General features: G+C 42.2%; 1 protein-coding gene across 2 annotated transcripts in view; it reads left to right on the forward strand.

The window, feature by feature from the left end:
- The window catches only part of TBC1D8 (TBC1 domain family member 8), a 113009-nt gene that overhangs the window by 52414 nt on the left and 38788 nt on the right, over positions 1-21807 (forward strand). For both annotated transcript variants that reach the window (XM_038550990.1, XM_038550991.1), the window contains exons 3-5: positions 10646-10764; positions 15153-15381; positions 17677-17917. In XM_038550990.1, coding sequence (XP_038406918.1) covers positions 10646-10764; positions 15153-15381; positions 17677-17917 — 589 coding nt within the window. The remainder of the gene's footprint in view (positions 1-10645; positions 10765-15152; positions 15382-17676; positions 17918-21807) is intronic.

Below are 21807 nucleotides of genomic sequence, written 5' to 3' on the forward strand. Positions count from 1 at the left end.
CTGAGCCACCCAGGTGCTCCCCCCAGCCCCAATGTATTTTAAAGCAAATCCTAGAAACCGGTATTTCACCTCTACATATTTTAGTAATAATCTCTGAATCTGTGGCCATTCTTCTGCCCCTGCAAAGGCATTGTTAAACTAGTGGAGTTAACTGGGACTCTGGTGTCACTGGTGCATTCCAACCAGGGCCGCTCGCTCGTTTGCTTTAAGAGTCCTTTGTAGATCTGGGTGGTTCTAATCCACCACACTTCATTTGAGGGTTGTGTCTCTTGTCTCCTTTAGTCAGGAAATCCTTCATTCCCCCTCCCCGACCCTGCTTATTTTCCCCAAGTCATTTGTTTGGTGAAGAAATTCGGCCAGTTTTAATGTAGAATGTCCTGTACTCTACGCTTCTGTTTCTTTCCTCAAGGTAGAGCTCAGCTCCTTTCTTAGTCCTATGTATGTCCCCCAAACTACAAGGTACTTAGAAATGTTCAGCCACCAATTGGTAGTTCAGTGGTTGAACATCTGCCTCCCACTCTGGTTGTGATCCTGGGGTCCTAGGATCAAATCCCGTATCGGGCTCCCCATAGGGAGCCTGCTTCTCCTTCTGCCTATGTCTCTGCCTCTCTGTCTGTGCCTCTCATGAATAAATAAATAAAATCTTAAAAAAAAAATACCTCAAAACGTTCAGTTAAATTTAGATTCAGCATTAAAAAAAAAAAAAAAAAAAACAAACCCCAAACAACTTGATAGGTTGTTCCACATCTTTTATTCTGTGTCCTCTCAGCAGTCATGGTTCCCCTGGATGTCTTATTCCTAATGATGCTTAGTTAATGAGTTCACGTGGCTGCTTTCATTGCCTTCTTCTCCATCAATCTTTCATCATATCACAATGTAGTGATTTCTCCCCCTCCCCCCATTTCATCTGTTCTTCGACACCTGTCAGCTTGAGCTTGACTGTACAGAACTTGAACTCCTTCACTGAGGCTGCGTGGTCACCCTGAGAACATGGTACCTTTAGAAAAGGGAGGAGGGGAATGCTGATGTTGGCCCTTTAATGACCTGTCATTAGTGTGAGGCATTGGGGCCCTGGAGATCTGCACTGGTGACAAGTGAATTGTTTTAGTTTTTTACCCCCCTTCTTCTTCCCTCTTCCTTTTTAGCATTGTTTTAAAGTTTAAAGTGCTTTTCACTCCCAATATTTTATCATGAAAAATTTCAAAGTATAGGAAGTTGAAAGGATTATACAGTGAACACTGGGAGCCAGTTTTTATAAACCCAGCATGTGTCCGTTAATTGTGGTCCTTTGTGGTACTCAGATTGTGCCCTCATCTGCCCCTCAGAGCACTTTCCTGTGGCTTCTGGCACTTGGTCCTGCTCCCAATCACATTTGAGTGCTTCCCTGCTTTCTGGCCAGTAAGGGTTGAGTGTTCACATTGTGCCTTTTCTTCCTTCTGTCTGGGTCCGGCATTTCTTCAGTGGCCCTAGTTCCTTTTAGTGGAGGATGGTATGTAGGGGGCACCATCTAGGGTATAGGGTTGCTCATTGTTACTAGGTTGTCACTGCTTCTAAGGCTTTTCAGTAAGTATGAGCTAAGAAGTGTGTGTTATGAAAAAGAAAAATCATGAGTTCATATAAACTTTTTTATGTTTCAGGTTTTTAATGTAAATTCTAAGTTAGCATATAGTATAAGATTAGTTTAGAAAAATAAAAAATAAAAAAATAAAGATTAGTTTAGAAGTAGGATTTAGGGTTTCACATATATATATTTTTTAATTTATTTGAGAGAGCGAGCAAGCTAGAGAGAGGAGGGGAAGGCATGAGTTGGGGGGAACGGCAGAGAGAGACAGAGAAGCAGGGTCCCCACTAAGCAGGGAGCCCCATGTGGGCCTCAATCCCAGGACCCTAGGATCCTGACCTGAGCTGAAAGCAGATGATTAACTGACTAAGCCACTGAGGCACCTCTAGTGATTCACATATTAATGTGAATGTAATTCACTTTAATCTTTCTAATTCAACTGTAAAACCACAGTTATAACTTAGCTTGGATTTTGTGTTTTTCTTTTCTCATATACTGAAAATCTTGGTTTCTAACAATATTCACATAGTTATTATCTATCTCACACATCCACATAGATACTATTTCTAAAAAAACAGCAGCATTAATAAGAATACTGAATGAAATTTAAGTTTTGGTAGCTCTCTTTGGCCTTAGAATATATTTAACTATGGATGTATAGTCAACATTGTTTAAAAGAGCTGTTTTCTCTGTATAATCATTTTAATAACCTGATAAATCAATTTACTTAAATTCAGTATTTTTTTTCCTTTATTAATTTTTAAAAAAAGGAAAACTTGGGATCCCTGGGTGGCGCAGCGGTTTGGCGCCTGCCTTTGGCCCAGGGCGTGATCCTGGAGACCCGGGATCGAATCCCACATCAGGCTCCCGGTGCATGGAGCCTGCTTCTCCCTCTGCCTATGTCTCTGCCTCTCTCTCTCTCTCTGTGACTATCATAAATAAATAAAAATTAAAAAAAAAAAGAAAACTCTTTTATAATTCCTTAATCAAACCTTAAAATCTACAAACAAGGTGTGTGTAGAGAAGCGAGGCTTTCACTGCTATCCCCTTTTTGCCTCCTTCCCTCTGCCATAGGGACACCTCACTTTTTCTAGCTTAGCTTTCTACTGTTTTGTTTTACAAATATACTCTATATTCTCGCATCCTCCTTTTACTAGGAGGATCTTTTACAAAGATCATGTATATTCTGTCCTATGCCTTGCTTTTATTCACTTAGGGACAAATCTTGGAAATCATCCCATATCACAGAGTCCAGATTATCTTCTCTTTTGTTTTTGTTTTATTTTTCATTATGTAGAAGTACCATAGTTTATTCAAGCTGTTCTTTACTGATGGACATTTGTGGTGTTTTCATCCTTGGCGATGCTTCAGTGAATAAATAAATTCACCTGATGAGTGATTTTGTACCTTTACTGCTGAATCGTTGGGATAGATTACCCTTAAAGTCCCACAATCCCAACTCTAGTAAATGAATATGAAGCTTTGTTAGATGTTACTAAATTTCCCTCCCTCCATTGGATTTGTACCAATGAAAAAAATTGCCATCAGTGATGGATGAAAGTACCTATTTTCCCTGATTCATCATTGGATCTGTTGTCAAACTTGTGGATTTCCGCCAACCTCATAGGTGTTTCTGTGTGGTTCTCATTTGCTGTCCTTGTATTATGAGGAAGTCTAGCATCTTTTATGTTTGAGGGCTGTTTTCAGAATCTCCTTGTTCTTCCCCTTTGCTTCATTTTTTCTTAGGTGATTCTTTTCTTCCCCTCAATTTTTAGACACTGTCTAAATATTAGGAATATTAGTCCTTTATCTGAGAAATGATATTACAAAAATCTTTTTCCAGTTTGTCCTATCTTTTAGTGGGGCTTTGCTTTTGGTGTGTTTTTACCTTGCAAAGGTTTTAAAAAAATTTTTTTAATTCAATTTGCCAGCATATAGTATAATACCCAGTGCTCATCTCATCATGTAACGTAGCAGGATTTAGAATGTCATTCTTTCACACTTTATGATTTTGAGGCATGGTTAGGAAGGTTTTATTATTCCCAAGTTATACAAGAATTCACTCCTTTTATTCATGTACCTGTGAGTTAGCTTTTTTCTATTAATACTTTTAAAGCCGTTCTCCTATGTGTTCTGGCTTGCATTGTTTCTGACAAATCTATCATTCTTTATTGCTCTTATAATTATCTTTTTTTCTTCCTTACTGGCTTCCAGCAGTTTGATTAGATGTGCATTCATGTGATTTTTCTTGATACTTTTTCTGCTTGGAGTTTGTTGATATTCTTGGATATTTATAGTATTCATCAAACTTGAGAAAAAATTGAGCTGTTTCTTCAAATATATACATATTTTTCTGTTCTCTGTCCTCCTGGCCCCACACCCTCTTCCCCTGGGACTCCAATTAGAAAGCTGCTTGCTGCTATTCTATAGCTCACTGATGATGTTACTTCTCTTGTTAATCCTTTTTCTTCTGCTTTTCGTTTTAGTTTTTAATCACCGTGTCCAAGTTCCCTACTTTTTTTTCCCCCTGCAGTGTGTAATTTACTTTTAATCCTATCCAGTTTATTTGTGATTTCAGACACTGTTTATCCATCCCTGAAAGTTTTGCTTAGATTTTTTTTCATATCTTTAATTTGGTGTCTCACCATCCTCCTGCTTTCCTCTACTTTTTTTGAACACTTGAAGTGTCTTTATAATAGCTATTTTATGTCCTTGTCTGATTATTTTATCTGTGTCCTTTCTGGTTGTTTCTATTGATTTTTTTCCCCCTTTTGGTTAATGGTCAGATTTTCTTACACCTTTGCTTCTAATTCTGAGAAGTGTTTCTAATAGCACTAAAAGAAGGACATTTTAAATGATTATTTTAATTATAAATTAAAAATCTATTTTACTTCCAGTGTCAGGAAGATTGAGTTTTTCACTTATTGCAAGTACTTTTAGGGACTCAGTGTCTTAATTTGAAGGCAGAAAAGGTCAAATAAATTACATAAAAATGTTTAAAACTTAATTTCTTAAGCAATACAGTGAGATGTACGTGGGTAAAAACACGGTCAGTCATGATGTGATAGTGATATTGAACTTTCACAGGTTCCTGTGAGGATACTGCTTCAGGCATGGATCAGATGTTAGAATATTCATGTGAAGAGTGTGTGGCTTCTGAAAATGAAAGGCTTTGGCTCAGCCCTCTCCCCTGCTCATTTGTGATTTTTTTTTTTTTTCCCTCAAATTCTTTGTCTCTGAGTTACTCTGTGTAGGGTGAGTGTTGAGTGAAATTTAGAAATGACACCGTCTTGGCAGTGTTGCTTTTAATTAGCCCCTTTGTGGTCTGTATGGCTTTTTAGCCCAAGCATTTGGTGGTAGACATTTAGTGTTTGGACGGAGGAGAAATGTACTATTTCAAAGAAACAGATCTGAACTGCACACATGGAATGTCCATTCATTGTAAATTAGGATTTAGGTGGCTGGGAAAGACCCTTAATTTGGTCGGACAGTTGTTAAGCAGAGCAAACAGTTGCTTTTGGAAACTGAAGCTTGGATCAAGTTATTTATGGCTGTGTTGGTGCAGAGGCTGTAGGTATAGACAATGAGATGCTTGTTTTATTTCCTGAAAATACCTCTGGGGAAAACCTAAGCGAATAAATACTGTGTGTGAATTTGAAAGTGACTCAGCTCTTGGGAGCTGCCTGCCCAGCTCCCGAGGCTGCCATCTCTACTGTGTGTTAGGATAGAGTGAGGCCTTAGAAGCCAGAAGAACCAGCCTTGAACTTGGCTCTTCTCTGCTCTGAGTTTTCTTACCCAGAAAATAGTACCACTTACCTTGTGCTATTTTTTATTAAGATAAACAATATCAAGTGCATGACATATCTAACAAGATGCCTGGGGACATGCTAAGAATCCAGAAAATGTCCTGTACCTACCACCTCTGGCTGTCCTTATAGTTGGTAATTTATAAATCAGCACTGTTGGTTGTTCTGTGGTTAATTGGGGTTTCTAGTACTGTATTTTAGTTTGGTATGGGCATTTATAAGTCCGATTTGACTTCTTGTGAGGGTAATGTTTAAGATCCTTTGACCTTTAATTTTCATAGGAAATAGAAGTCTTACTCCGTAACGGTAGAAATCTTATTTTGCCTTAGTAAGACAAGGTATAATTTTGCCAATTGGACTTCTGTTAAAATCCACAGTGTTCCTATAAATTTTGGTTTTAAATAGCTATATTGGCCTTCTAGAGCTGCCATAACAAAAAAACCCACAGACTGGGTGGCTTAACCCAATGTTTATTTGCTCACAGTTCTGGAGGCTTGAGAGTCCTTGGTCCAGGTGCTGGCAGGGTTGGTTTCTCCTGAAGCCCTCTCCTTGGCTTACAGACAGCCATCTTCTCCCTGTGTCCTCACGTGGCACATTCCTGGTGTCTCTTCCTCTTCTTCAATTAAAAAAAAAAAGATTTATTTATTTTTTAGAGAGAAAAAGAGAGCAAGAATGAGTGAGCGAGTGTGTCAGGGGTAGGGGCAGAGGGAGAAGGGGAAGGAGGGAGAGAATCTCAAGCAGACTCCATGCTGAGTGTGGACCCCAATTTGGGACTCAATCTCATTGCTCTGGGGAACATGACCGGAGCTGAAATCAAGAGCCAGATGTTGAACCACTGGCACCACCAAGGCACCCCTCTTCGTTTTAAGAGAGCACTAGTTTTCTCAGATCCCAGTGCCACCTTTATGATCTCATTTAACCTTAATTACTCCTTTAAGGCCTGTTTCCAAATGTGGTCATAGTGGGGGTTAGGGCTTTAGCATATACATTTGTAGGGGGTACACATTTAAGTCCATAATGAAAGCTCTCCTCTGTCTTGGTTTTTGGAAGGCCTGAGAATATTGCTATGCTGTTAATTTGTAGGTTTTTTATTTTTATCATTTTATCATTAAATCATATTACATTAAGCCAGTCTAATCATGAGGATGTTTTACTCTCTTCTGTTCTTATTTTCTCTTTACGTTTCCCACCACTGGTATGTCCATAATGTCGTGGCTTTCCAGAGTTTTTTGAGCATGACCCGTAGACAGAAAAATATTGATATGTGTGTGCTTACCTCTAACAAATATTTTACAAGCCAGTGGTTGCCCTTATAAAGTACCATGTATGGGATCCCTGGGTGGCGCGGCGGTTTGGCGCCTGCCTTTGGCCCAGGGCGCGATCCTGGAGACCCGGGATCGAATCCCACGTCGGGCTCCCGGTGCATGGAGCCTGCTTCTCCCTCTGCCTGTGTCTCTGCCTCTCTCTCTCTCTCTGACTATCATAAATAAATAAAAATTAAAAAAAATAAAGTACCATGTAGTCTCTTTTCTATTTCATTTTTTATTTTTTTAATTTTAATTTTTTGGGAAGATTTTATTTGTGAGAGTGCATGAAAGCACACAAGCAGAGGAAGGTTCAGAGGGAGAGGGATAAGCAAATTCTTCACTGAATGAGGAGCCTGATGTGGGGCTCGATCCCAGGACCCTGGGATCATGACCTGAGCCAAAGGCAGATGCTTAATCAACTGAGCCACCCAGATGCCCCTGTTTCATTTTTTGAAAAGCTATTTTCTGATGAACTACTTTGTGTAATTTGGGAAACCTGGCTATGGTGTAGGCTTAGAACTTTGGTGTATGAGATTTGTTGAGTGACTTTCCTCTTTAATCCTTTGGGGCTGAGGACATGTAGTGGTTTGCACTGATTTACGGTATTTTGGAAGTCTATCATAAGACTTCCCTGCAGAGGAAATTATAGTTTGGAAAATTTCCCTGTCATTTGGCAACTTTTGTAGGAAATGGAACACAGTAGGGTGGAAAAGTTTCATCATATCGATTGTCTTGGCTGGGAGAGGCATACAGCTATGTCTTATATTCAGGAACGGGGAGATTGTAATGAGATCTTACTGTAACTCAGTGACACAGTTTTATGTGTGTGCCTGTTTTCTCTCTCAAGGTGTAGGCTTGGTTTCGTTTTAGTATTATCTTTCCCTGTCATAAGCTCCTCCTCATAGATAGAAGACTCTTAAAAAGAATTAAAGCCTAAATTTTTGATGACTTCATTTCAGGTCTTCTTTCCGTGGGGTACACTGTGTTGGGAGCTTGTTTATAGTTTTGTTCATGGTGTCTTTGGTTATCAGTTAACAGCTAAACAGGCACGTCATCCTTAAGAATGAACTGTGCTGGCCCTATGAGCTTAATAGGGTAAATGGAAACCTGTTTTGTGTCATCCAGAATGATACACGCAGGAAATTGGAATTTTTCTAAGTGCAAACACAAAATGAGATTTTGTTTTTGTTGTTAGTGTCAAGCCATAGGAAGTAAGGGACCTAAGGATTATGTAAATGTTACTTTGAAATTGAAATGCAGTTTATTTCAAGAGGACTCCAGGGTACCTCAAGGTTATAGAGAATGAGTTCATACTCTGCTTTTGCCTTTCCTTCGGTACATATGACTTTGGAGAAGTGTTTGAACCTCCATTTCCTCATTTAGAAGTCTTTATTACACAGAAGTGAGCTAGTCCCTGGAATAGAAAGGACACAAAGGTGAGTCTTCTCCCTTCTCTTGTTCTTTCTCATTCTGCCAAGGTGTTTTTTTTTTTTTTTTCTTTCTTTTAATAAATTAAGAAGTCCTGAAAACATACTCAAGGGGCACCTGGGTGGCTCAGTCAGTTGAACATCTGACTCTTGATTTTGGCTCAGGTCATGGTCTCAGTCTGGGATTGAGCGCCTCCCCCCGCCCCCCGGAGGTTCTACACTCAGTGGGGACTCTGCTTGAGATGCTCTCTCCTTCTGTCTCCTCACCTGCTCACATGGTTTCTCCCTTTAAAATAAATAAATGAGTCTTAAAAATACCCTCAAAGATTGATGTCTAGTGAGGGTAATTTTTCCCATTTAGTCCTTGCCATAAAAAAAAATCTCACCAGTTGGTTTTATTATGATAATAAAGTACAAAGATCTAGAAAGTGTAAACCTTAAAGAGAAGGGCAGAGGTCCAGGGGTCCCCAGGGCCCCTGTGCAAGTGTATTGGCTTTAGTGAAGATACGAAGACTCTCTTGAGATGGTGTGATGTGCCGTCTGCCCCTAGGAAGACACCATGGCTGACTCCCCAGATATAGGAGGTGGTTTTGTGCCTGACATCTACATGGTTGCCATTGGAAAACACCAGAGGGCAGAGATTTAAGCCAGAGGTGGGCAAACCTCAGCCCTGAATGTGAGGAACCAAGCAGACCTTGAGGGGCCACAGTTCAGGTAGACAACATTCAGAAGCTTCACAAGAGTCATGCTGTGGAGCCTGGAATAACTCGGTTTGATTTTGTTTTAAAAGGATCTTTCCCTCTTACAAGAAGAATGCAGAGCCTGAGGGCCAGGGTTTTTCCCACCACCACAAGGGCCTCCTGGATGGGAGGGGGATGGACAGTGAGAGGATCCTGACCATGCTTCTCCAGAGCTAGCTCTCCTAAACCACACATGGCTGCATCTTTGGTCTGTTGATCCTTAAAGAGCAAGAGTGGGAGATAGGGCTGATGAACAGCTGGGCACCAGCACTGGTTGGTGTGGACTGTATGGTGTCTTCCTTTCCCATATTCATATACTGAAGGCTTAAACCCGAATGTGGTAGTATTTATAGGTGGGACCTGGGGAGGTAATTAAGTCTAGAGAAAGTCCTAAGAGTGAGGCCCCCATGATGGGATTCCTTAGAAAAAGAGGAAGAGAGACTAGATCTCTCTCTCTCTCTCTCTCTCTCTCTCTCTCTCTCTCTCTCACACACACACACACACACACACACACTTTTCCTTATGAAGAATTCTCTTCAGTTGCTCTAATGACTCCTCCCCAAACTGTCCGTTCAGAACAACAGTCCTAACACGGATGTTCTTTATACTCCCCTCAAATGCACAAGTCTGGAGTGAGTTCTCTGGCATTTTTATGCCTGGGCTACATGCATCTATACTCTACAGGGAAGAGAGCTGCAAACAGCATACAGAAAGTTTGGTGTTAACAAAATGCATATCTGGCTTTTGTGTATGTGGTACATGGTTCTGTTGAGCATTATGCCTCTCACATTGGCGAGCTTATTCTGAACTGATGTTTGGTAGCCCTTGAGGTTAGAACATCTCCTGCTTCCCATTTGGGAAATCTGGTCCTAGCTGTGCATTTATCTATTTCTGTAGTACACATACCTGATGCCCAGGTCCCTTTTCTTATCCATGGTCTTATCCAGGACCATGCTTGCTTCAAGTTGGGGGACTTTATCGAGCACCTGCTCTATGCTGGGTCCTTCACTGGGAGCTGGCATGGTCCATGTGCCAAGGTGCCCATTGCCTGTGGAAAGTACTAGGAGACTCCTCAAAATACTAAAATACCTAAGCTTTTTGGTAATGTGTTGCTTAATGCTTCAATAATGGGACGATCTCTTTTTAACTGCCTTTGAAAGAAATTAACCTACTATACATGATTTAATGTGCATTTTTAACATTGACTATACAAGTTCTTTTATGTGCGTTCTTAAGGAATATTGTTGCGAATGATATAAAGTGTAGACTGGTAAACCTGGAAATTCCCAAGGTGGTTGCTGTTGTATTTAATGATGCCTGTTGTGAGTGGCAACACCCTTGGGCAACCAGTAGAGCTGTCTCAGGAAGCTCTTCTGGGACCCTCAGAGGGCTGAGGTCCCTCTTGAGAGATTCCTGTTCTCACAGGGTAAAAACTATGTGAGACTGTTGAGAATTGGCCTGCTTTGGGGGGCTTGTTTCCCCTGGACCAGCTGCATAATTACAAATGTTTCCGTCACTTGAGTGGATGTGGTAGGAAGTCCATGCATCAGCAAGGCAGGCAGGATGTCCACACAGCAGTCCCAAGGGTAACCTGTTTGGTTCCCTGGCTCATCGATGTGGCAGTGGACAGGCAGTGTGAGGGACACTATAGCTCCAAAGGAAGGTGCTTGCCTTGTCTGCTGTGGCCCAGGATGTGAGAAACTGGGATGTTTAATAACAAACACAGGTTTCATGATACTTGGAAAATGAATTCATGTTCTGGGAGTTCCTTTTAATCTCAGTATCTTTTTCTCTTCTAACCCAGGTGCAACATTAGAGGAAATAAACCAGCATTGGGACTGGCTGGAGCAAAATCTCCTTCATACTTTGTCTGTCTTTGATAATAAAGATGACATTGCCAGCTTTGTCAAAGGGAAGGTAAAGGTAGGTCCTTGATTGAAATGCTTCTCCCCGATTCTCCATATTGCTTACAACTTCCATATGACATTTTGAGCCTGCAGCATTTTTGATCAGACTTGCACAGTTTTCTCTACCATAACTGAACGTTTTGGCTTAATTCACAGTCCATGGAGTTGGACTTGTCACCTGTCAACCTTTACAATCTGGCAAAGTACACCTGAAATTGGAAAATCTGTACCTCGTTCTCAGGCTCAAGTTTTTGTTCTCCTTCACAGCAGTGAAGGTCCTCTCTTGTCTTAGGAAAAAAAAATGTTAACATTTGTTTTTGCAGAGCAGAAATGTTACTTGATTCCTTAAATTTGTTATTTCCACCTTTTTGCAGTTGTGATAGCTTGTCATTCTATTTCGTTGGACCTGGCACTTTCCTCTTCCTAAAAGTGGCTGTTTATTCTTAAAATATGTTGATTAAATGGAATTAAAACCAATTACATCTTGAGAAGGCAAGACAGGAATATTTTGGGGGGTAACTGTTAATATCTCCTGTGAGTTCCATCTTCTATAACTGTCATTGCAACAACATGATTGGTACTCAGTGCTTTAAAAGCCCCACCAGGCAGGGAGAGACTGTTTCCCATTTTGAATTTAACCCTTATTAGGGCAGCCCGGGTGGCTCAGTGGTTTAGCGCTACCTTCGGCCCAGGGCGTGATCCTAGAGACCCGAGATCGAGTCCCACATCGGGCTCCCTGCATGGAGCCGGTTTCTCCCTCTGCCTGTGTCTCTGTTTCTCTCGCTCTCTGTGTCTCTCATGAATAAATAAATAAAATCTTAAAAAAAAAATAACCCTTATTAAACACTTCACAACACCTTAGCCTGTAATCCAGGTTTCCTCCCTGAGGGTAAAATACCCCAAACCATTGATTTTGTTTATTTTTTTTTTCTTTGAAAGTTTGCCTTTTGTGGGTCACCTGGGTGGCTGAGTCAGTTAAGCATCTGCCTTCAGCTCAGGCCATGATCCCAGGGTCCTGGGGTTGTCTTGCATGGAGTTCCCTGCTCAGCAGGGAGCCTGCTTCTCCCCCCATCTCTGTTCTTCCATCATGCTTATGCTCTCTCTCATGTACTTTCTCTCTGTCTCTCTCCTTCCCTCCCTCCCTCCCTTCCTCCCCACCCTCATTCACTCAAATAAATCTTTTAAAATTTTTTTAATTAAAAGAAAAGTTTGCCTTTTTTAACACGGCGAGTACTTCAGCTTTTAGTAAAGCTGTCAAAGTGAATTCTTGGTTTCAGAGGGATAAAACAGGCCTGTTCTTTTCCTTTGGGCATCAGGACTCTAATGTCACCAGGTAGCAACCTGAGCCCAGGCAGCATAGCAGTGTTGGCTGATGGCTCTTGGGGGTCACCTCTGGCCTGTGGGGTTGGCAGGTGGACGTACACTGTGGTGGAGACTTATCCATCCCGTGGGTTACCATCTCTGCCTGGTCTGATGGACTAGCCTGGTTCCCTGGGACAGATTGCATTGGGGCTTAGCTACAGAAATGCCTATTTCACAGTTATTTTTCACACTTTTAACCTCTCTTCTCCTTAGCCTCACCTATGTTGTGGTGGCTCTTTAATTTAGGGTTTCTCTTTTTTAATATGGAGGAAGGAAATTCATTTCTGCTGTAGTGGCCTTAGGAAAGCTGCAGAGGAGGAAGCAGCTTTTCCTCTACCCTCCTAGATTCTCCTCCTATGGCCTTGAGATTAAAACCGACAGAAGTCAAATTGATGAGAAAAACAGTTGATCAACATGCACAGTGTGCATACACATGGGAGAAACTCAGTGATGAGTATCTCAGAGGGGTGGTTAGATTGTGGGGCTTATACAGCATCTCAACAAAGAACAATGCATTTGTAGAGAAGGGACAAGACAAAGCCTTTCAGGGGTGGCCAACTGTGGGAAGGTAAATGTGGGGGGAATGAAAGGAAGAGAGGAAGGGCTGTTTTTGTGAGGTTTGTTGTGTAGATTCTTCTACGTGCTGGTCAGAATCTAGAGTTACCCTCCTCTTCCTGGCACAGGAGAGGGAGGCACCTGCACCAATGGGTATTGATGTCCTTAGGCAAGTAGTGGGGGAGGGTGGAGAGTCTTTTGATGCCTGCTGTTTTTCAGTTGTCTACAGCTCATAATAATCCTCATGCCAAAGTAGTGTAGTTTGGAATGGTGTATTCTGATCCCTGCACATCAGAACTGAAATGCCTTTAAAAAAACAAACCATGAGTGCTTGGGTGGCTCAATGGGTTAAGTGTCTGCTTTTGGCTCAGGTCATGATTCTAGGGTCCTGGGATCGGGCTCCCTGCTCAGTGGGGAGTCTGCTTCTCCCTCTCCCTCTGCTGCTCCTCATGCTTGTGCTCCCTTTCTCTGTCCAATAAATAAAAATCTTAAACATACAAAGAATAGTCACAGGGAGGCTGTTGACCTGGAGCAGGGACTAGGGTTGGAGGAGTTCTTGGGGTCTGAGATGCGGTTATACCTTTGGGGCCACCATGAAGTGTAGGTTCTCCCTTTCCTCTGGGAAGATACAAAGGAATTTGGAATTGGGGCTTTCCTACTCATATTCTTAGCAGTTGGCCACTCTATAAAGCTTTAAAGAAACCTCTGTCCTTGGAGTTGTGCTCATCACCAGACCCTGTGATCCACAGAAGTCAGGAGTCTATACAGCCACTGTCATGACTGCATCTGGAGCTGGTGTATTGTGTTCTGCTTCCACGACTCTTTGCTGTAGAGCCTTCCTAAAATCCCCTTTCACACCTCCTGGTCCAGAGCTTTGTATGTTACATATGCTTTGAAAATTATTCATCTTTCTTATAACTCTATTTCATAATGTCTGGTTAAGTAAAATTTGGAAAAGAAGAAAAACATAATGGAGGAAATTAAAAGCACTTGAAATTTTACCAGATTTGTTTAATAAATCTTATTTAAATAGTAACTCCCAGGTAATTTTATAAACTAGTTTATAAAACTAGTAACTATGCCCCAAAAGTCGCCTCATCTTTTTTTTTTTTTTGGAAAGATTTTATTTTTTAAAGTAACTTTTAAGTAATCTCTACACCCCACATGGGGCTTGAACCTACAACCCTGAGATCAAGGGTTCTCTACTGACAGCCAGCCAGAGGCCCAAAAAAGTGGGCTTGTCTTTTTTTTTTTTTTTTGGTAAGATTTTTATTTATTTGAGAGGGTGAGTGAGTGAGCAAGAGGGAGGGACAGAGGAGAAAGGGCAGAGGGAGAGGGAGAAGCAGACACCCTGCTGAGGAGGGAGCCTGACACAGGGCTCCATCCCAGGACCCTGAAATCATGACCTGAGCTATAGCAGATGTTTAGCTGGCTAAGCCACCCACCCATGTTCCTCCAAAGTGGCCTTGTCTTAAGGGACTTAGCCTTTCGTAAAATACAGGGATGTGGGGAATCAATTCTGATCTCGTCAGTGAGTTGTGACCCCTCAGGAACAGTCCACAAGCTCATGTTCTAGGCGCTTTTGCAGCCTTATGCTAGATTTAGAAAGGATCCTTACTGTTACTTTTTGTTGGTAATGCAGCTGTATGTTCAGATGTTTTCTTTTTTATCTTCCCTCCCTGTGCACCTGAGTGCTTTGGATGTATTTATAACCATGACCAACATACTTCTTTTCTACCTTAGAAGACCGTAGAATGTTTAGTGGTAGTGAAAGGTGTCAGATGTCACACAATCAGGCACCTGTTGGCTTTGGATTACAAGTTTTGGACCTTGGGACGCCTGGGTGGCTCAGTGGTTGAGCGTCTGCCTTTGGCTCAGGTCATGTTCCTGGGGTCCTGGGATCAAGTCCTGCATCAGGATCCCCACATGGAGCCTGCTTCTCCCTCTGCCTGTGTCTCTGCCTCTCTCTCTTTCTCTGTGTCTCTTACGAATAAATAAATAAAGTCTTAAAAAAGATTTGAGCCAAATGAGGAAGACCTTCATTAGCTTTTTTAAAGAGGCTAACGTGTAACTCCAACTTGGGTAGTTCTTCAAGGTTGGTGCATCAGATTCACACTTGAGCCAGTAGTTTGACCATCCTGTCCCTGTAGGGAGAGCTGGGAGGTATCCTGTCCCTGTAGGGAGAGCCGGGAGAGGTACTTGGTTAGAAGACTCAGGCTTCGAGGTCAGCAATTTGACCAAAGCCTCAGGGCTGATTAGTTAATGGCCAAGTGAGAGATTTGATCCTATGTTTTTTCCCCCTGCCCCTCCGCCCCGCCATGGCCGTGCTTCTGGGTGGTAGACGGCCACCCTCCTCCACCCCTGGTGTGTGTTGGTGGGCAGTGTAGCTGCATCAGGTGCCTGCGCTTGGCGGTCCCTTCCCGCCTCTGTCTGCCCCTCCCCTTGTCCCTCTCGCTGACGAGGGGACGTTATCTTTCTGCGTGCCAGGCTCTGATCGCGGAGGAGACAAGCAGCAGGCTTGCGGAGCAGGAAGAAGAGCCCGAGAAGTTCCGAGATGCTTTGGTGAAATTCGAGGCCAGGTTCAACTTCCCGGAGGCGGAGAAGCTGGTCACCTATTACTCCTGCTGCTGCTGGAAGGGCCGGGTTCCCCGCCAAGGCTGGCTGTACCTCAGCATCAACCACCTCTGCTTCTACTCCTTCTTCCTGGGCAAGGAACGTAAGTGAGGCTCGTGCTGATGCTCGCAGATGATGCTGACCCTCGGGATGCTCGGTGCTGTCCTCAGACGAGATGAAAGGACTTTCAAATAAGTAGTTGAGTGATAATGAGTGATACTTGCTTAATTTCAAATGATGTGTGCAGACAATTGTGTTTCTCTATCCTACCACCACTAAGGGGCTTTGATTTTGTGAGAATTCGTTGTTTTCTATTGCCTTCAACATTTCTGTGCCACTCCCTTCACAGAGCTACTGAAGGTTTTTTACTTCGCATTGCTCTGAAAACACATCATCAACACCGATGGCCCAGGGCTTCTATAAGAGTGGAATTTGTTGCTTCTTAAGATGGGGGGAGGCATTTAAAACGTTCCCACTCTGAAGGTCATGACTGTTCCCAAAAGAGGAGCAGGATATATAGTTGTTCCTTGGAATGGGAGGGAATTCTTCACCTGGGTCCTCTTGAGATCCAGGCAGTGATTAACTTTTCACACATTTATCCACTGCCCATCGCAGTGCTAGGTGATGGAATTTCAAGATAAAAAAGAAAAGCCGTAAATGTCAATTGTATGCTGAATTTTTAAAAAGTCCTTCCCACTGAATCTTCTTTTGGAATCAGATATTGTTTCAAGCACCCATGCAGAATGGAAGCTGTGTGTGTGTATAAACTAAGTGTATGTATGCCTTTGTATACATAATTTTTTTCTTCCTGCATGTAAGTTTTATTTCAAGTTGAACCAGTGGGAGGGGCTCCTCTTAAATTGTGTTGAAACAGCTTCCTGCACAGGGTCCTCACTTCTCTTTCTCATGCTTCCAGCTTTAGTTCTGATGCTCCAGTATAAACACCGTGTGTACATAGCCTTTCCCCACCCTTGGACTGTGCTCTGACCTAATCTTGACCATCTTTATTCTTGTACTTTCTGCAGTGCTTCTCCAATTTAATGTTGGTTTCTCCTTCCCTTCCCCATTCTTGTGTCTATTTGGAAACTCCTGTTCACCCCTCAAAATCAGTTCACATTTTTATGACCTCTGGGGACTTTCCCTGGTCCCCTTATAATTTGCACCATGTTTGTGTTTCTGTTTTAGATTTTGTCAAGTTAGTGGTTGCTTATTTTACATGTCTGTTTTCCCTATTTGAATGAGCTCCTTAAGTGCAGGGCTTTTCCTAAAGTAGACACTTAATGAAATGAAAGCTGATGTTACAGATTCTATAATGTGTTTGTATGAAAGACTTCGGTGAAAGCAACTAAAAGTAGCTGAAGAAGCTTCTTCTCAAGCCTGATGTAGATATGTGGTCTTCTAAGTTACTGAAGCACTAAAAACATTATTTCAAAAAATGGAAAGAAATGGTAGAAGCAGAAACACTTAATAAGGACGCCTGGGTGACTCTGGGCATGATCCCGGGGTCCTGGGATCGAGTCCTGCATCGAGCTCTCTGCAGGGAGCCGTCTTCTTCCTCTGCCTATATCTCTGCCTCTCTCTCTGTCTCTCATGAATAAATAAAATCTTAAAAACAAAAAGAAAGAAGGAAACACTTAATGATCCCCTCCTTTATTTGAAAAAGACAATGAGTTATTTTCTGACATTGATCAGTCACAGTTATTAAACCAAATTTTGTCGGGATGCTAAGTTTAAAAAAAAAGAAATAATTTCTGGTATTTGATAACATTTATCATTTCAAGTTGTTATAGTGTCTCTTCTCCATTTGCATTAGCAAGCTAGCTAGTCTTGCTACCACTGTATTGGAAACATTTCCCAGAATAGAACATTTGTTTATAAAATGTACCGCTTGTACTGTATTACTTTAAAAAGAATTCCATAGAAATTGTACTGTGTCTTCTGTCATTTGACACAGTCTAAATGTTAAGCTTGTTTCTCTAAATGAGATCATGAATAATCCTCTTTTGCACTTTTTTCATAGCTTACACCATGAATGCTGCTTTTGAAACCAGAAATTATGTAGATTGAGAAATTTTTGCATATTTTGCAAATATTTAAGTTTAAATACTCTTGAAGAAGTTTTCATGTTATTAACCTGATATTTCAGAATGATGTCCCCTGCCTGTGTGCGGTAGCCATCAACTTGAAAGATTTTACTTAACTCTTTTAAGAAAATTGTCGAACATGAGTTAGGTTCTGATACACAGCTGTCAAGGAGCTTTGTGCTTCCTCTTTCCTGCTTTGGTTTTGCATTTCAGCTTGAGGAAATCCTTGGACTCTTGTTTGCTGATACACTTAAGTTTGGCTCAAATGTTAGGGTAATGTATGTATTTGCCTTTTTTTTTTTTCCCTCTTCTAGTGAAGCTCGTAGTCCCTTGGGTTGATATCCAGAAGTTAGAAAGAACATCCAACGTCTTTCTGACGGATACCATCCGAATCACCACGCAGAATAAGGAGCGTGACTTCTCCATGTTCCTGAACCTCGATGAGGTGTTCAAGATCATGGAGCAGTTGGCCGATGTGACTCTTCGAAGGCTGCTGGATAATGAGGTCTTCGACCTGGACCCAGGCCTGCAAGAGCCGAGCCAGATCACCAAGAGGTAAGAGTTTCCGGTTCCAGTTGTTCCTCACCCACGGAACTGTGGCTCATACGCCACCACCTTCATTTACATGTGCTTTCTTAGTCTTGGTTGTTCTAGATTTAAATTTCCCTTGTGGCATAATGCACATTTTCCTGGGTTGTTAGTCTTGATTGTGACATAATAATTGGCAGTAATTGTTAATTTTTTTTTTAATAGTGAGGATTTGCTTTTTTTTTTTTTTTAAGATTTCATTTCTTTTAGACAGAGTGAGAGCGAGCGAGCTGGGGGAGGGGCAGAGGGAGGTAGAGAGGGAAAGGTTCTCAAGCAGACTCTGTGCTGAGTCAGGTGCCCAGCGTGGAGCTCCATCCCATGACCCTTATATGACCTGAGCCAAAACCAAGAGTTGGACATTCAACCAGCTGGGCCACCCATGCTCCCATGAGTGTTAATTTTCTTTTTTTCTAATACAGTTGACTTTGATTTCTGGATCCAATTCTGCTTTTCTTTCAGATATTTTGAAACTGATTTTTATAATAAAACTGATTTTTATAATACTTCTAGGAAATGTAATATGGATAGCTTCTTGATATAATTCCATTCAACACTGTGCTTTACCAGTGAACATTAAAGCATTTTCTATTTCCATATGAAATTGCTTTGTAGAAAAAGTTATTAGGACCATAGATTTATTTTTGGTACCAGTTATTAGAAATGTGCCTCAGGGGACACCTGGGTGGCTCAGTGGTTGAGCGTCTGCCTTTGGCTCAGGTCATGATCCCGGAGTCCTGGGATCAAGTCCTCCCTGTAGGGAGCCTGCTTCTCCCTCTGCCTATGTTTCTGCCTCTCTTTCTGTGTCTCTCATGAATAAATAAATAAAATCTTAAAAAAAAAAAAAAAAGAAAATGTGCCTTAGTAATACAGTAAGTTAACTTTCTTAATTATTGGTTTGCTCCAGACTGATGCTAGTCATGGGGATATCTGAGGCAGTTGCTTGAATTATTAATCACTTTAAAAAAGTTCAGCTTTATTATATAAAATTTATGGTGGTGGTTGAGCTTGACTATGATTTCTGACTTATGGTGGTTCAGACCAGGTAACTGCAGAATTAATACAAAGATATCCTTTGAGAAACAAAGTCATCTATCAAGTGCTGTCTTGGCTAGATATGTTTGACATCATTATAGAATCACCACTCCTATTTGAACACTACTAGACATTTAAGAAAAATTTTTTAATGTGGTAAAATACCATAACAGAAAATTTGCCACCTTAATCCCACTGAACCATACAGTTGTAAAAGGTTAAGTACATTTATTTACATTGTTGTGCAACTGTCCCCTTCATCTAGCCCTGGGACTCTCCATCTTGCAAAACTGAAACTCTTTCCTCATTAAGCAATAACTCCCATTACCTCCTCCCCTAGCCCCTGGCAGCTGCCACCCTATAATGTGTCTCTGAGTTTGACTACTTGAGGTCCCTCATGTAAGTGGACTTATACAGTATTTGTCTTTTTGTGACTGGCTTATTTCACTTAGTGTCATGTCATTAAGATTAGTCCATGTTGTGGCAGGTTCCAGAATTTCCTTAAGGCTAGGTAACATTCCGTTGCATGGATACACTATATTTTGTGTGTCCATTTGTGCATCAAAGGATGCAAAGTTGTTTCCACCTCGTGGCTCTTGTATATGATGCTGCTATGAATGTATGTGTGCAAATATCTTTTTGAGTCCCTACTTTGACGTCTTTTGGACATATACCTCGGAGTAGAATTGCGACATTATGTAGTAGTTCCATGTCATTTTGTGTCCTGTCATTAAAAAAAATTCTTTTAATCTACTGTAACATTCCTGTCATTCCTTACACACGTTTGCTGTTTTCTCTAACATCTGGGAGAACATGTGTCTAATTAGTGGTCTCTAAATGGCAGTGTGTTTGTAGTTTGCATGTATCCAGCAGGAATTTAGAGCCCCTGTTGTGTGTATACGTTATAAATTGATCATGTGGAGTCACAAGTAAGGTGAAAATCAAAAAATGAACTTTTTGGTGAGACTCCAATGAACTTCACTTGGTTTTGTGTCCTTGTAATCTGACAGTTCCTTTGTGAGAGGGGGTGGTGCTGCTTGTCACTTCCTTACAAAAGGGGAGCCCTGGGGTGCTGCCCTTGGGTCTTCTGACTCCCTACCCTGAGGTCCTCCCTGCTCCGCCTGAGCCAGGTTTCCCGTTACCATCTCTGGCTCTATCTTAGGTCCAGAGAAGACAACCCAGCCCAATGGCAGCCCCGCTCTCCTATATATCTTCAGATATCTCTGTAGTCTTTTGGTATCTGAGTCCTTTTAGTCCAGCTGACAGATTGGTTTAAAATGAAAAAACGGGTCTCAGTTGTAGGAGTTGTTAACGGGCTCCTATAAATCACCCAGCAAAGCTTTTACCTCCTCTGTGGGTTTTGCACCAATGTATACCTGTGTGAGTTGCAGCCAGGGTCTTAGGACCAGGAGGCTGGCTGATAGCCTTGTGTGTTCTGGTCAGCTCCATGACATTGGGATTTGAGGTAATTTCTCACAGATCTCCTGATGCTCCTTCATGGCTCCACATCTAGATGTGACATTGTGGTTTGGAGTAGAAACAAGGAAAGAAGAAGCAGGTGGCAGGTTTGTAGCACTTAGGACCCTTCAGTAAAATCACTCATTTTGGAAGAAAATCCGTCAGTATAGGCAGTCTTCATGCATGTTCCAGAATTCAGATGAATTATACAGAGCTCTCCCTCCTCCACTTTCTCTCCTGGAGATGGTTAGGAAGGAGAAGGGAGAGAGAAAAGGATAAAATGGGGCCCTGGCAGTGGCCAGCGGTGGAGCTGCAGGAGGCCCCCCAGGTTCTGAGGGCTGGCCTCGAGATGGACAGGAAGATTGTGATCTGTGGTGTGTTTTGCTGGTCACTGCATTTTGAGTGACTTCTTCCAAAAGTGAAAGGCATGTCTTTGCCTACCAGTTCCTCGCTGGGTCTCCTGTGTAGCTTTCTGTCATAGAGACATAGGCTTGTGGACATAAACAGGTAATGACTCAGTCAACTTGACATCCTGCCAAGAGAGCCCAGGTTTTAAAGTTGAGGAAAACAGTCCCTTGATGCAAAGGGTACAATCAGAAGTGCTGGAATGCTCCTCAGGCTCCTTTTTGTTGATGTATTTTCACTTCCCTTCCCAGATAACAGCTTTAGAAAGGTACTCTTGGGGTCACTTAGCATGGTGAGCCATCTGATTATGGATTAGTCATGATGGCTGCTTATGCTTACTCCCATGGGACTTAGGGACAGAACCAGTGAGGCTGGAACTCCAGTGGTAGCCAGGAGGATGGGATGGTGCATTGGGCAGCAGGACCAAGTCAGGTGAGGTAGAGCTGGCTGGACGGGGGAGTCCTCTGGCCCAGCTCATACTTTGCAGAGGAAGGCCTGGACGAGGGATTCTGGGGTACAGTGACAGAATCCAGGAGGGCAGGGAAACAGACTGCTGAAGGGACTTCTGGGGGGTGGGGGGGAGCACATACATTGATTGGTCCTGAAATTTACAAATAACAGTTGTGAAGTTGTGAGGGATGGATTGAGAACAGCATAGCCAGCTATTTTGGGGGTGGGAGATTGGAGAGGTGATGGGTTTCACAAGATAAAAAAAAAATTTTTTTTAAAGATTTTATTTATTCAGGAGAGACACACGCAGGGGGAGAAGCAGGCCTTGTGCGGGGAGCCCGATGCAGGACTCGATCCCAGGACCCCGAGATCAGGCCCTGGGCTGAAGGCAGACACTCAACCAGTGAGCCCCCAGGCGTCCCTCACTAAATCAAAATTAATTTCTTCACTGAAATCTGTATTGACTGGCTGAAAAGCGCTGGAGGACAACTTAGTTCAGGCGGTGCAGTAAA

The sequence above is a fragment of the Canis lupus genome, chromosome 10, assembly GCF_011100685.1.
Source record: "Canis lupus familiaris isolate Mischka breed German Shepherd chromosome 10, alternate assembly UU_Cfam_GSD_1.0, whole genome shotgun sequence".
NCBI classification, from domain to species: domain Eukaryota; kingdom Metazoa; phylum Chordata; class Mammalia; order Carnivora; family Canidae; genus Canis; species Canis lupus.